Source organism: Acipenser ruthenus, chromosome 6, assembly GCF_902713425.1.
Source record: "Acipenser ruthenus chromosome 6, fAciRut3.2 maternal haplotype, whole genome shotgun sequence".
Classification (NCBI taxonomy): Eukaryota; Metazoa; Chordata; class Actinopteri; order Acipenseriformes; family Acipenseridae; genus Acipenser; species Acipenser ruthenus.
Window position 1 is genome coordinate 63,699,254 of NC_081194.1, and position 16,432 is coordinate 63,715,685.

Genomic DNA, 16,432 nt, shown 5'->3' on the forward strand with positions numbered 1-16,432 from the left:
CTGGACAGAAGGGTGAAAGCAAAGCAACCTACAAGTGCAACACATTTGTGGGAACTTCTGCAACAGTGTTGGGAAGAACTTTCCGAACAATATTTGATTTCCATTGTAGAAAGAATGCCACGACTGTGTTCGGCTGTTTTATCTGCAAAAGGTGGCTACTTTGATGAGTCAAAAATTTAGATTAAATTTTGTTAAACAAAACGATTCCATGATTTCAGAGTACATTGAGGCATTAAACTGCGTAAATTTCAATAAAAACTGGAAAAATGGAGGTGTTCTAAAACTTTTGACCGGTAGTGTGTATGTGTATATATATATATATATATATATATATATATATATATATATATATATATATATATATATATATAGTATATATATTCCTGTTGTCAGTGCCGTGTAAGGCCTGATTATTTTCCAAGTAAATACATTATTATTCCTGACAGCGTACCTCTTTAATGAGACCCATGAACCGGTTCCCGAAGCGCCAGGGCTTGTGCCGGTTGCACTGTAATGAGCTGACAGTTATCTGCTGAGACTGCTGGACGGCCACCGCCACCACATGAACTGCGTCGTACATTAAAGCTGCATCAGTCTGAAATTAAAAAGAAATGACCTGAGTACATCTCACAACCCCATGAGAGTCAGGGTGCACACAGTGTTATGCTGCAAAAGAAAAGAAAAAAAAAACAACAAACAACCACACCACACACTGTCAAAAAGAAACCCTGGCAACAAGGATTGGAAGGCTCAGCTTGTGCACTTCTAAGATCCAATTAGTGTGAATCTAGAATGATTGTAAAACACTGAAAACAACTGTATGAAGGCTTGTTTGTAATATTAAAAGCACACCCAAGGGGGCCATAGAAGTCAGTGCTATACAGTCAGCGGTAGTCATTATGCAAGCTGCTCCCAAGTGTAAAATATCTTGGCGTAGCACAGCAGTTGAGGAAATGTATACATGTATAAAATATATGCAACACTAAGATAATCAACTTGATTTCCTACTTTTCTTTATTAAGTATGGCTCAAAACCAGGTTAAGGGTCATGCAATATGAATGATGTACCTTAAGAGTTAAAGGAAAGTATAAAAAGGGATAATTAGAGAAAGTGTTATTCTAGAACATAATATGTTACCTTACTAAATTAATTAAGCAATGTCTTCTCACAGCAGTACAATGAGTATATAGGGTGCTTTGTATTTTGTTATATTCTGATGTAAATATTAAAAGCTTTTTACCCAGGTCTGAAAATGTAGCACTATAGCATAGTCTACCAATGTGTTTCTCATTGTTATTGGTAATCAGGAATACTGAATTACATTTGAATGCCCCCTTAATAGGTACCATGGTGTACAGCACTCAAAGTGAACACAAAGGAAAAAACTGTCCGGATATGGTTTTAGTCTTTAAAATGTAGACCAGTTGTTAGAAAGAGATTACATGCACGTGAATGCATTGGTGCACTGCATTTACCAGAGTGCTAATGCTACTTGGATACTGGTTACGATGTTTACAGAGAAAACAATATTATATATATATATATATATATATATATATATATATATATATATATATATATATATATAAACACATGTTGCATAAAGGCAGTGTCACTTTGCTGGCTCCTTTGAAGAGGAGATAAAAGTGCACATTGATAATAAGGTAGAAAAATATCCTCTGAGAGAAAAAAAGGGTTCATGCGATTTTATATTTCAGTACTGTTTCAAGTCACACTGTTTGTAGTGGGTCCCTGCAAAATATCTTCCCTGCAGAGGCTCTTCACTGGGAGAGATAATCCAGTAATGAAAGTCATTAATTACTCCTCCCAAACTGAAAGAGCCACCATTACGCTGAGGACTAACAGCTTTGGACTCCTTTTCTTTACTACCATCTAGCAACACACAGCATCAGAAAGACAGCATATCATCAATTAAATTGAAAGCAAGGGTTCATAATTAATAGTTTACGTAAAAAAAAAGCCAATAATAGCAAAGGGAAAATGGCAAACAATTTAACCTTAAATGGAAAGGAACAAGCAAACAAAAGAACCATTACATTTCAGGTTTGGGGATTTTGGGGGAAAGGTGAGTGCACTGTGGAACATTCAGGCACTTTTAGCCTGTCTGCATCAGTAAATGTGCTGTGAGCCATGTTTACACAATGTTATGCCTGTCAGTCATTCCGCAGCCCAGGAACAAAGCTGTTAATCACTTCTGCAAAACTCTGGCCTGTCATTCAAGTGACAAAATTGAAAATGCCAGCCAAAGGCTGGAATGATACGAGACAGAGCAATGTGTTAAAAAAAAAATGCCTTTGGCAGCAGGTGGTTGCTCATTGGCACTAGCAAGTACAGTGCAAGGAACAGGAAATTCTATCTACTTACAAACACATTTGCATTCTGTTTAATAGAACAAGCATGAATGGGCTTATTTGGCACAACAGAGCTTAGGAGTGTAAATTATTTTATATCTATTTATTCATTTCACAAACTCATATGTGTACCCTGATCAATGATTTTACAGATGAATGTGTATTTTGTACAATTTGGGGAATTACACATAGCAGAAATTGAAGCTTTAGCAAAGATTCCAGTAACTCGGTTAGTATCTGCTGTAACTGGTAAGATTTCGCCTGGTACCTAAAACAGACACAGATTCATGATGTCTTTCCTCTTTTCTATGGCGCTGCAGGTACTTTGAGTAAAAGCACAGACATGTAAGTGTTACAGATGAGGGCAGCAACAGATGGAACCAGTACATTTTTAGGAAACAGAGCACATGTTTTACAGTAAAAACAAATATTTAAACTATTTTTTGCCCCATGGTTTCATTCACTCATTTGCATAAATGTAAGGGGTGGGTACAGTAACTATCAAAATTATTAACTACTGTAACATTAAATACTTCTGGTACTCACTGGTGCATCTGAAGTAGCAATGTTTCCAGTACAGCCCAATTAGTTTAACCTTAGCATTCAAGGAAATTATAAACACAACACTCTGGAGCAGTATTTATTTCAATTGAATTTACACTTCTTCAGTGATGCTGTTTGTAATGAACTCATATACAGTATGCTGTGTTGCAATGTACATGTCTTTTCTGTATGAACTCATAGTAGCATAATTACGTTTATACGTACATCCTTTTTACCTTGTACCGCCCCTTTGCTGTTCAGTGCTGTTTCAGTCAGAGAGAGATACAGAGAGGGCTGGTAGGAGGGTGACGGAGATTGGATGTTAAGTGGAAGACTTAGACTGACAATGCGTGATCTTGGACTCCTGCTTAATCAATAAACCCAGCTTGACTGCCACAACAAGTGTTTTTGTGTTTTCACTCCTACCCCCTCACATTATGGAACCCAGAACTCCATATGTTAATTAAACAATGTGTAAATAAGATATTTCACACAAAGGTTGTATTTTACAAGTTACAGCAGTAGGGCAAACAATAAACATATACAAATGATTAGACAAGATGAACATTTCAATAAGAATTATTTCTGAATGTCTTCTGTTATAATAATTTTATTGGAAGTTTCTTTTTAGTACTCAAACAAGTTGAATTTCCTTGCTCATCTCTCTAAGTATATAATTCCTTCTTCAACAAGGAGATCAGGATAAACAAGATGTTTCCTCTTTTTCACTGCTTATTTCTCCTAATCTATCCATAGATAGTAACATTTAGCTCTGCATGTGGTGTTACAGTCTCTACTGTAGATCTGTACCAAACCCCCAGAGTAGTTGCTCCGCCCATTACCTTCAGAGGAGTAATTACTTTTGATGATCGAGTATTAAAAGGTATGGCGATACTACAAAATGTGCCTTACATTAAACTAAAATTATAGTACAGGTGCACTCCACTTATAAGTGATCCTGTCAGAACAGAGTTCCATTCACACTGTATTGAGGAGGCATGTCCCTGCCAAACAACATGGGTTTTAATGGGGAATTACTCTGGTTAAAACGGACTCGTTTATATCATATATACCGTTTAATACATACAGTTATCCTGTTCTATAGACATGACTTTTGTGTTTAATACGTGCAGTTTTCATGTTCCACATGCAGGTCTTTTGCACAAATAAGGTACATGAGGGACAGTAAATGACAGTCACGCTGGGATTTGTGATGTCAGATGTATGTTTTTGTTGGCACAGCTATGGTACAGTTTAAAACGTATACAATTTTAATTACATTTAGCGAAAATATACATTCGTATGGCCCAAAGGGGCATGTTTTGCATAAATAATAAACTCCCATTCTTTGTCAGTTAAGCTTTCTTGTATTTATATTGAAGGTACTTGTGTTCACAGTTACATACAGCATTTCGAATTATGTTTATTACGTACTTCGTTTATAAAGCACTGATTTCCATTGTCCCTTGGAGTCCGTTATAAGTGGAGTGGACCAGATTTGGTTACTGCTATTGATAATGCTAAAACCTGTTTAAATGCTCCATGTACCATCACCACATGGCACCCCATACATCACTGATAACACTGTGAAGTATTTTAGTGACGATGCAGTCAGGAATAACAATGGCTTGTCTGTTGCGCATGAGCAGAAACAGAAATCTATTTATTGGTGCTCTCAAGTAAAGCCCAGATAAAGAGAATCACAGGTTCTCTGCTGGCACAAACCAATGTTCTATTTTTAGTAAACAGACCTTCTAGCCATAGTGAATAAAGGGATTTAAACACTTAATGGAGATCTTCCATTTCAAACTGTTAACTCGTCGACGACTTGGTTTTCATTGTGTGTTTCAAGAGTTTGATAACTTACTTTTACAGATGTAGTACTACATCAAATATCACATTACATTTGATTGTTTCTACTTATACAATTGCTAAGGACAGTCCAGTTTTGGAGACAGGTTTAGCTGTAAATGTCCAGTAGGCAGCACTGGTGTACATACTTACTTTATTAGTGTCAGTTGGTGGCCTAAACTACTGTATGTATGTAATATGGCAATACCTTATTGGCCCTCCCTCTACAGTATTTAATTAATACTGAGTCTAGCCCCTTTCATTTTTTACCACAACATTTGTGATATGATAGAGGCTCACTCTTTCTTTATTATGTAGGAATAATTTGAGGTCTCTCAGATAATAATTACAAAATCAAATACGTGGTGTAGCCTCAACAGTATGTCCTGTTCCATTTGTATCTTACCTGCTTTTCCTTAAAACCCTAACTGTAAAAAAATGAATTACCAGAGCAAAAAAAAAACACGTATTTATTTTTCCCAGGGAAATAAGCAACACTCCTGTGCCTCAGCCTTTACAAATGTAAGACAAAAAGGGTTACTGACAGATACATTAATATGCAATTTACCAACATGTCCATTTCTACCTGTAAACTTCTCATTAAAGACAATTATGTCACTGAATGAAATTAAAGCTAAATGGTTTAAAAGCTGCTTCTCCCCTATGTCAGCTAATAAAATATATTATCTTGAAACCATTTTGCCTAAATTCACAGTCGTTCTCACATCCAACACCCCATTTTGCAAAAAAAGATTTAATAAATTACATTTCACTGTTGTATGCTTATTAAAGTTAGTGTTCTCTTACTTCTAGACATGCTTGAAAGTCAACTCTGGAATAATAGATTTATGTATGACTGGCAGGATGGCTTAGTGGTGATGTCCACAGACCAGGAAGCTGACAGAGACACACACAGGTACTAAATAAATCAAACAGACAGACAAAAACACTGCTCACAGAACAAAATAAAAGTTCATACAAAAACAAATCTCGAACACAAACAAAACTATACCGCCACCCAAACAAGCACTGTGCTGGTGCTTCCAGCACGCATAGCAATTATTTACTTTTCTTACTACTTTCGTTTTCCTTCTCTGTGCTCTCGTTCCACCAAACACCCACCCTGACCAGCAAAAGCGGGTTTCCAAAAAATAGTGTTACGCGTCCCCACGTTTTGCTACAGCTGTTTAAATAACGTAGCTGTAATTTTTCTTTTCATTGTTAACATCCTGACATCTTTTTACACTTATAACTTTAAAGTCTGTTTCAAAGCTTTTTTCAAAATGTCTGCTCTAGTGCACGGATAGTGTAAGGATTATTGCTCACACTGTCAAACAGGTTACACCACAATAACAATCCATGATGTGGTACGGAACAGAAAAGCCACAGCACTTGTTGCAATGTTTTATTTATTTTTTTATTTATTATTTATGTTTTTTTTTTTTTTTTTAATCGCTCTTCCTGCAGCGAAAGGACAGATCTCAAACCCCAGTGCACTAGAGCAGACATTTTGAAAAGAGCCTTGAAACAGACTTTTAAAACATTATAAATGTGAAACATTGTCAGGATGTTAACAATGAAAAGAGAAATTACAGGTATGTTATTTAAAATTTGTAGCAACACATGGGGACGTACAACGCTATATTTTTCGGAACCTCACTGCTTACTCTTTAAATCTCAGTTCTAGCTTCTTATATAAAACTAGCAAATGTTTACATGTAACTGAACCGTGTGTGAATAATTTCTGGTAAAATAAAGTGCTTGTGCACTCCTGAAAATCTAGCAGCAATCTGTCACTGACGTAAAACACTTTGACCTACAAGACCTTCACATTTCAACATGAATATTCTTCTCTAATGAAACACTTGGCAAAAAAGGAAACCTTAACTCATTCACTTAAAACCCCTGCTGTTAAAGGCAAATTTGGAGCAGCTGCTGATTGGTTAATGACTGGAAACAAGCCATTGAAGGGGTGGGAGAATGGCCAAGGAATTGCAACACCATCTGAAAGCAAGGCTTGCAAGCAGATATTTCTCTAATTGGTGTATTACAGGAATATTTATGGAATCGTTTTGTAAAGATTACTACCAAACAACTTTACAGTAAACAAATAAAGGGGCGTGGGTAGATACTAAAGCTCCTGCCTTCTAATGAGTTTCAGAGGGAGGACTTTATTTGCAACAAACAATACCTGTTTATTCTATGAACTGCTTTCAACAGAATAAAATGTTACTTGAACAAATTCAGCTATTTTGGCTAATACAGTTGAACACCTTCTAATTAGGCAAAAGCTGGCTCAGTTAATTCTCTCTTTCCCAGCTTGCTACAGCTAAAGCCCACACACTGTTCATTTAGGAGATACTCTTCAGTGCTCTCTTAAACTACAAGATAACAGATCTCTGTGATCATGACAATGGAAGTGTGTTTTATTTCTTTTTTTCCCCCAATTCTCACTTGTTCTCTAGAGAACCATTCCCAACCCCATTGCTGAAGGGGAAGAGAGCCTGCTGAGCTCTATCCAGATCCAGAAACCCTCTGGCATCACAAGGACGTATTTAGATTTCAGGATGACAGGCATGGTTGGGATTTGAACTTGTGACCTACCATGCAAATGGATAGTATACAATTTCACTGGGTTGTTTAGCATTTGCAGTGACTTCTTCTGCAGAGCTGGTGATTATCATACAAATGGATTTTTCATAAAACCCCTTTTAATCCTGCTGAGGATTCCCCAGTGTCAATCCACGCATAGCCCCGAGTTCAGATGGTTTTAAATTAAATTCCAAGTTCTTCTTTTTTCTCATTGGTCTAATACGATAACTTGTATTAGTTATGAGGCATTGATTATAATCTTAACATTCTAACACCTTTGACAATAAGGGATGTCTGTGTTTAATGTAGGTTTGGAAGACTGGAAGGACCAAGCTTGTATTAGGTCCAGACTGAATTGGGTTTTGCTGGTTCTACTATGTCTTCAATGTAATATAGGTAGGCATTAACATGTTTTGTTGAACGCTGCTCTCTTTCTCAAAAAGCAGCAATAAACTACATTGTCAGCATATGACTGGTGAATTATTAAACCCCCCCAAAATGCTTAGCATTTCAACAGTTCAAGCCATTACCAGCCACATGTCTAATTAAAATCCATATTTATGAATGCAGATACATGCTTTAATGCTAAACAGCCTGTTTTAATGAACCATTCAAAATGAAATAGTTGCCAGCATTTAGACATATGCAGTCCACGAAAAGCCAGACAAGCATGGTAACCAGGCTGGCAGATTCAGAACACGTTCCTTCTTGCAACAATGATGAGAACACCTTCCTTCTAATTATGCCAAATACATAAATCAATCATAAACTATACACCAGTTTGTTTTCAAGAAATATGTCCTCAGCAGCAAAACTACTGTCCTTCACAAAGCAAGGCATTCATACATGATTTCAGAATATATGTCATTTTGTTTCCTTTTTAGCTATCAAGCTTGACTGAATTTTAGATATGGCATTTAGGCATTGGAGTAAAGCATAGTACTAGATAAGTCACATAAAGTTATCAAGGCCTACTACCTTTTAGCAGCCTCAGACAGACACATACTTCATCTGTACTAACTCAAGTAACTCTTTGGTGTAATGTCATTGTACATAACAGGTCTGCCTTATCACCTTAATGTGGATAGGGCTTTTTCAGTTGTAATGTTTAGTTTTGTAATTTAGGGACAAAAGATTTTCTCTTGAGTTGGTCTATAATACAGGATCAAATACTAGACATTGCAACACACAGTGTAACTTAAATGGACCTCCGAGGGTAGACTGACTTTCCATGCACTGGTACCTGTATTTGTTGATTAAAAAGTTCAGAACTCCCATCAACCAATCAAAAACTCAATTAGAGGGCACTATTACCTCTAGCTTTAAAAAACTGAAAGATTATTATAAAGGTAAATAATGATTTAATGTTTAGCAATAAAATGCACTGTTTACTGATTTCCAATCTCAATGCAACCCTGAGTAATTAGTTAAATATAATTAATGGTGGACTACTTTGTAAATGAGATTGTGCAGCATATACTGTATAATATGATAGCTGAAACCCAAAGGGACGTTATGATTGTTGACTAGGTTTCTCTCTTATTTCTATTGGTGGTTGCTGTAACAGGCACCAGGATCTCTTTTTTATGTAATACACTAATACATACTAATAGTATACTGCACATAACCTATTTATTATACAACCGTGCTTAAGAATGTCAGCAAGATCACTTTAAGTGCTTCAAAATATGCTGTGACAGTGTACACTTGTGGGTGTAACATAACTAGTTTACATAACAGAAATAATAAAAAGCACAAATCTGGGTCTTGGTATTTTCTTCTTTAGTGTGATGGATAGATAATAACTGAACGTTCCATGATTCATTTGGTTTAGTTAAACACCTACACAGCACATCATGGTAAGGTCCATGAGCTGGTTATGTAAATATCTAAACAGAAAAAGGGGCAGAAAATTATTACTTCAAAAGAAGAATTTTAGAAAAGTTTCTCTCTTCAAATGCCATTTTGACCAAAACATGTCTAGTGGCAAACTAACATGTGAGGAAGGAACCTGCTATACCCCAGTTAAAATTGAATATCTGGTGTAAAAAACATTCAACAGACATGAATTTATGAGATTCTGTAGTTACAATAAACACCAAAGAGACCATAAAGATTGTGTGATCCTCACCACCACCATACAGATGGTATTCTCCACCTTCAAAGTCAGTGCACTTATTAACTAAAAACATGGGTTAGTATTATAGCTGAGGCTTGTGAAATTTAATAGATCTGTAAATAAACGCAAGTTGACGGGGAATACATAATCGTACAACTCATTAGAGAAATCAAATACTGTAGGTCTGGGGTTCAGTGTTCTTAAATACACCACACAGGGGCGTAAGTGCATTTGTATTATGGAAAGACAGAAAGAAAAAAATGACATAATTGTAATAGCGTGGACCGTTTTCCACTCCCCAGAATACAGTAGAACATTTGAGACAGAACAGTTTATTTACAAGCACCCCCAGAGATTATATTACATTAATTTTGTATTATTATTATTTGTTTATTTAGCAGACACCTTTATCCAAGGCGACTTACAGAGACTAGGGTGTGTGAACTATGCATCAGCTGCAGAGTCATTTACAACAACGTCTCACCCAAAAGACGTAGCACAAGGAGGTTAAGTGACTTGCTCAGGGTCACACAGTAAGTCAGTGAGTGGATTTGAACCGGGGACCTCCTGGTTACAAGCCCTTTTCTTTAACCACCGGACCACACAGCCTCCTGTGTAACAGATTTGATCTGTCCATTGTGTCTGATGTTACCTGCCGATGACATTAACAATAACACAGACGACGCAGCAATAGAAGTGACGGGATCATGTCATCAGAACAAAGTGAGGCTCCGACTTGTTGTTTCATGGACATAAATCTGCCCAGTATTTATTTTTACAATTTCCCAAATATACATTATACTTTTATGCATGAGAAGCATGGGTTCAAAATACAGTTCCTACAAACCTGCTGAAGTGAATGAATGGGGAACATCTGTGGAACACTTTTATAAATGCAATGTCCTATCTTACATGAAATATCATTATTGGATAAAAAATGATTTATTTAGGTCTGCTATCACTGTGGAATTATTGCTGCCATAAGGACCAATGAATAAAGGTCATCATATCAGTATAAGTCTAAAATGAATAATTTGCAGTCCATGATAAGAATCTTTCCTGACACAAGTTTTTTTTTTTTTTTTTTTTTTTTTTATGTGCTTATATGTCAAATCTCCCTAATTTGGAAACAACTTGGCAACTCACCTAAAAATGTAAAATTACATTTTCTTATATTTTTTTTTTTTCATGGGACTTCAAAAGCTAAACAATGAACATGATCACCACTTTAGTTTAAGTCCTTCATGTTTTTAAAAGAGAAGTGAGAAACATTTTGAATTGTCCTTTATTAAGTCCCTGGTTTGTCAGTTTCATCTGGCATCCAATCGCTAACTTGCTCTGGTTTTGCCAACATACTTTCCTATGGATCTCATTACCTGCTGTCAAACATGATGCCTTAGAATAATATTTCTACTAGTATATATGTATTTAATATGACCTTAAAAGATAGTTATTTTATTGATTTTAATATTGTTGTTTATCCCTTGCGTCATATCTATCTAAATTTGGCTACTTAATGTATGATTTGTCAGGTTATCTGCGGACACATATCTTTACAATCTTTAGTGTAGGCATCAATTTAACAAGCAGAGGGATCTATTCAAATATAACATTTCCTAATAGTGCATGCACTTTACTATTTCAAAGAATCACAATAAAATGTCAACACCTAGCCAATAAATACATGAAACCTCCTAATGTTTAGCCACTCAGCTTACGCAAATAAATGTGTTCCATGTATTTTAGAAGTGACTGTAGTTATCATATGCATGTTTGCTAATAGAAATGTAGCCATAGAAATATCATATTTATGACATGTTCTTTTATTGTGAATTTGAGGGGAAATGCCACGAGCTGCAAGCATGGAGACTGGTGTCTTGAGAGCTTCCCTTTTGCAGTTTTGCTAGCACATCTCATTCATGATCTGAACACCCATCTTATTAAGTCTTGGGCTTCTCAGACAGTTGTGTCACATTGTGGTTTTGTGGTGTGGACTAAACTGTTTTTGTTTTTAACTTGAGCAGTAGTATTATTTATAGAGCCACCTGCCCAACGTTTCGATATGTTGTACATATCTTTCGCAACGGAGCATGTGTTTGAATCAAAACATTGGAGGTATTTACTGGTTTTTGAAGGCATGACAACTGCTTGTTATTGTTTATATTCAAATCCATGATTTATTCTTACATGATGCATTGGTGTTCTATATATTTTGACATCATTTTTACCTCTATCTTTAAATCTGTATTAATTCTAATTAACATTATTTTATATAAACTTTATTTTATATTATCATGCTTCATTGGTTCATTCATTATTTTTATTTCTAATTTATGAAAGGTGGTTCTGAATTATTTTATATAAAGTTGTTCCAGTCTCTAAAACATATTTTATTTCATCACATTTTTCACAGGCTATTCCATAAACAACATTGCTATTTTTGCAGTTGGTATTACTTTTTAGTGGATATGTGTTGTTCTTATGTTTCACTATATTTCTGTCAATCATTATTTTATGTTTACTGTGAAGTAAAATATCTCCTAAATTAGCTTCTCTTTTGAATGCTACAACTGGGGCTTAAATACTTTTTCAAATTTTTCTGAATTATGTAGAATCCGCAAGTGTTTCCAAATTATCTTAGAAATATTAAGCAAAAGTTTAGAATAAGTCATTACTAATGGGACTCTCTCTATTTTTATAATCTAGTAGATCATCTCTTTTTAGTTTATCCATTTTTCTTAACTACGTCTCTAAAATTCTTTCTTTGTATCCTCTTTTTTAAAGATTTGTTTTTAATACATTTCTTTGTTTTACATAGTCACTTTCTTTTGAGCATATTCTTCGTATTCTTATTTCTAGACCCTTTGGGACACCCTTTTAGTGTGTATTGGATGTGCAGAGGATGTGCAAATACTGGTGCATGTCAGTAGGTTTACAGAAGAGGTCAGTCTCAATTGAACCTTCAAGTTTTACTATCTAAAAATTATATTTCTTTTCTTGTCCATCAAAGGTCCACCTTAATATTACTGTGTATTTAATTTGCCATTTTATAAAACTGGAAAAGAGATTCTTCTCCATGTCTCCAAACGCCAAAAATATCATCTACAAACCGAATGTATTCTAAAGGTTCTCTTTCCGATTTTCTAAGTAGTGTTCTTCACATTACCCCATGTATGTACTGGCAAAATGCATTCCTAATTTAGATCCTATTGCTGAACAATCATTTTGTTTGTAATTCTCAAATGTAAAACAAATGTAAAATGACTATTTTCTAAAACTACATTGATCATGTTCAGCACCTGTGCTGTTGGTATTGATTTATCTAGTCTATCATCTAGTGCTTTTTGACAAGCTTCTAAAGTTTCTTTATGAGGGACACTTGGGTACAAGGATTTCACATCCATGCAAAATAAAATTGTATTCTCTGCAAGGTTGTGCTTTAGTGATTCAAGTCTTTTTAAAAATGGTGTTGTATCCTTAACATAGCTTGGTAATTTCTCAACGTGTGACCTAAATTGTTTTTCTGCTATTTCAGCTATTATGTGTGTTGGATTATCAATCGTGCTGACTATCATTTGCATAGGGTGATTTTCTTTGTGCATTTTAGGATTTCATTTTGCTAGGCCTGTTCTTGCATTATGTGGCTGCATGTATTTTTTACCTTTTAACCTTTATCTGCTGGTCTTATACTTATATCGTCATCATGCTCATAATTACCATGGTCATAATTACCCTCTGAATCTGAGATATTTTCATTGAAAAAATATTCTGCTAATCTCATGTGTCTCTCCCACTCCTTTAATTCGGTGGCCAGTTTATCTTTATCGATGTATTTTTTAGTCGGTATAAAGTCCTTTACTCAATACTGCTTTTTCGGATGTGGTTAAAGTTTTATTTGATAAATTAAATACTATGTCTTCTGTCTTATCTTTAGTATATTTGGTACCATTTCCATTTTTGGGTCTCCTATCTTTCTGTTTTGAATTGTCTGTCCTATTCATGTTTAATTCTCTATTTTGCATTTTATTATTTACTTTAAACTGGTTTATTGTTACTGTTTTAGATTTATTTTGATTATCTTTCTTAATTATGCCACAGTATTCAAATGTTCTTTCAGTTTCATTGTCTTTTAATACAATAACTGAGAAATGGTTATTGTTGTATAAAAGACCAATTGGATCGTTCTTATTTTTAATAGTTTCTAGTGTGCCTTCGTACTTAAAACAATCCTTATTCTTTAAGTCTATGTATAGGTGTATGGGCCTATTTAGGAGGTCTACAGCTGTCACTTAATTTCATTTTTTCAATATGGGTCACTGAGTCTCTGTACATTTCATATCGTGTTTCATTGCTTTCAATTAGTTCTATTACATTTTGTCTAATTGTTCGATGGTCATTTTGCGAACCATATAAAACCACACCTAAATCTAAAGATACAGTTCCCATCCTTCTCTATTTGAACTATGTTGTAGCTGTCATAACTATTATACTCACATTGCTCAAGCAATCTAATCGAAGGTGTTTCAACAGTGTTTTCCTTATTCTCGGATTTGTTATGATTTGAAATTTTAATTTTTTCTAGACCTATTCTATTTTGTAATCCCGGTTGACCTATTAATTTGTGTAATTTCATTAACTTTTTGTTGTTCAAATGTTCTAGTTTTTTGTGCTCAAGGTTTTCTACTTTACGAAGTAACTGTCTCATTTCTGATGGAGGGAACATGCAATTTATGTCATTTATAACTATCTCTATTTCATTATTTATTTCTCTAGTTCATCTTGCCCATGTCAATTTAGCTTCCTGCATTACCTTAAACAAAGTCTCTTTCAATATCTGATTATATTTAATCTTTCTGCTTCATTAGTTTTCAGGTTTACGCTTAGTTTTATCTTAAAACCAGTTGGAACTACTGCATTATCTATACAATTATAAAGTCTTGATGAGAACTGTACTTAGCTCCCTATGCCGTCAGTCTCTTAAGTTTATTATCCACCTGTCTCATCCTCCAGGAAATGGTGTAATACTCCAGTCCACCTCTTACTTCCTCCTCATTTGCAGGATGATATTATGTATAAAACACAATAATATATTTTAGCTCAAAGAGCCAGCTGCCAACGTTTCGATATGTTGTACACATCTTTCTCAAGGGAGCACGTGCTTGAATCAAAACATTGGAGGTATTTAAGAAGAAAAAATATTAAAATAAAATAAAATAAAAATAGAAAGAGAAGTAAACACAGTGCAGTGTGTTTAATTTTACTTTTCTTTTTACACCGCTGAAGAAGGGCTTTTGCCCGAAACATCCTGAAATAAATTATTTTTTAATCATTTTAACTTTTTGTGTACATTATTTTTCATTTGATTTTAATTTAATATAATTTCTTAAATATTTTTTCTTCTTATCAACCTTCATATTTGTAAACTGCAGTTCAACCTTCTCTGAAACCTGTTCCTATATATACACACACATACATTTCAACATAAAATAAAAGTGGCCATAGCCCTTTATTATACCAAAAACCAAGCCTTAAACAATTATATAGTATTTCAGCTGAAATTAAATTTTGAGACAAAGAGCAATCTGTAACCTACTAATCCTAAAACCTCAGCTTGAATCAGTGACAGCAAACTTAATGTATTGGCATATCTCAGGATGAGTATACCTTAGGGAAATTAAATAATGAAAATAAAAAAACAACATTAAACATTATATATTAAGTTTCCAGAAAACCAATCAATAGTTTTATTTTTTCCAAGTTGATTTCATCAATCGAGTTTTGAGAACATTGATCATTAAGCTGAATTTTGCAGCTGTGTTTTTTTGATTTTTTTTGTTTAGGGGGTATGCATATCTCAGTTGTTTTCTTTAAAACAGAGATGTTTTAATAAATTCAATTTACATGAAAAAGAAAAAAAAAAAAGAGCGGTATTGATCTGTGGGCTGCCAGATTTGGGGCGAACAATGAGGTCACTTATAATGAAAAAAGTGAACAGTTAGCAAATAGCATGCCAGCCATTATTGCAAATCAAAAAGTTAATTTTCATTCTCATCTTCGTAAATGCATTTAGTAGTAAGTATATTAAGATGGGCTAGTCGCAGTGCAAACATACAGCAATTAGCAAAGTAAACATTTTATCGTATGTACCAAGAGAAAATATGTTAAAGAGAGCCGCAATATAATAATTTAATTATTTGTTGTGTCATCTTAGCTAGATCTCTAGCATTATATATTGCGATAGTTGTGCGACATTGTTCAAATAAATAGCAGGGGATGAGTTGTGGTTTGCTGCAGCAGAGGGTGCCCGAAGAATAACGTTTATGCATGCAAGGGTGCAAGAATCAAAATAACATTGTTTTTGTTAAATGTAAACGTCATTTGTACAATGCATTCTGTTCCATCTTCATTTTACCTATTTTAATACTGTCATAAATAAAAAATGAAAGGCAGTTTCAGATTCTATAGTGGGGCCCCCAGCTTCACTCCCAAAAAGCTTCATAATTAGAGCCCTGTGTTTTTTGCAAATTTGAAATAGCATGAAATGCAACATATAAAATTAAATAAAACGAAATGCAAGTATAAAACAAAATAGAACAAAAACTAATTATAAAGCAAACAGAATGACATTTTTTTAAATTGGGAGGTTTATACAAAAAACTTTAAATAAATACTTGCAATCGTAGTTGTCAAGGCTCAGCCATTATCCATAGACACGGTCTGAAGGGAAACTGAAGCTCTGACTAGCACTTGCGCAAATGTATAATTTGGAGTGAGTCGTTTCGGAATTAATATTGTAATGGAGGAGAAGAGACATCTGTTTCTAAAATGCCTAAACTGTGCATAACAATTAAACAATGCTGCGAGCACGAGGGGATGTATGCAACTGTCGGCTGGAATGGGAGCTGAAAGATCCCATCGTTAAGCATTAGCCATTTATTCCTGTTGCTTATAATC

At 34.6% G+C, this 16,432-nt stretch overlaps 1 protein-coding gene across 1 annotated transcript in view; it reads right to left on the minus strand.

Moving 5' to 3' along the window:
- Positions 1 to 16,432, minus strand: part of LOC117410621 (glutamate receptor ionotropic, kainate 2) — a gene marked incomplete in the record, with an annotated part of 207,397 nt that overhangs the window by 89,701 nt on the left and 101,264 nt on the right. The window contains 1 exon segment of the mRNA XM_059025657.1: positions 452 to 595. Within this exon segment, the coding sequence (XP_058881640.1) occupies positions 452 to 595 (144 nt within the window).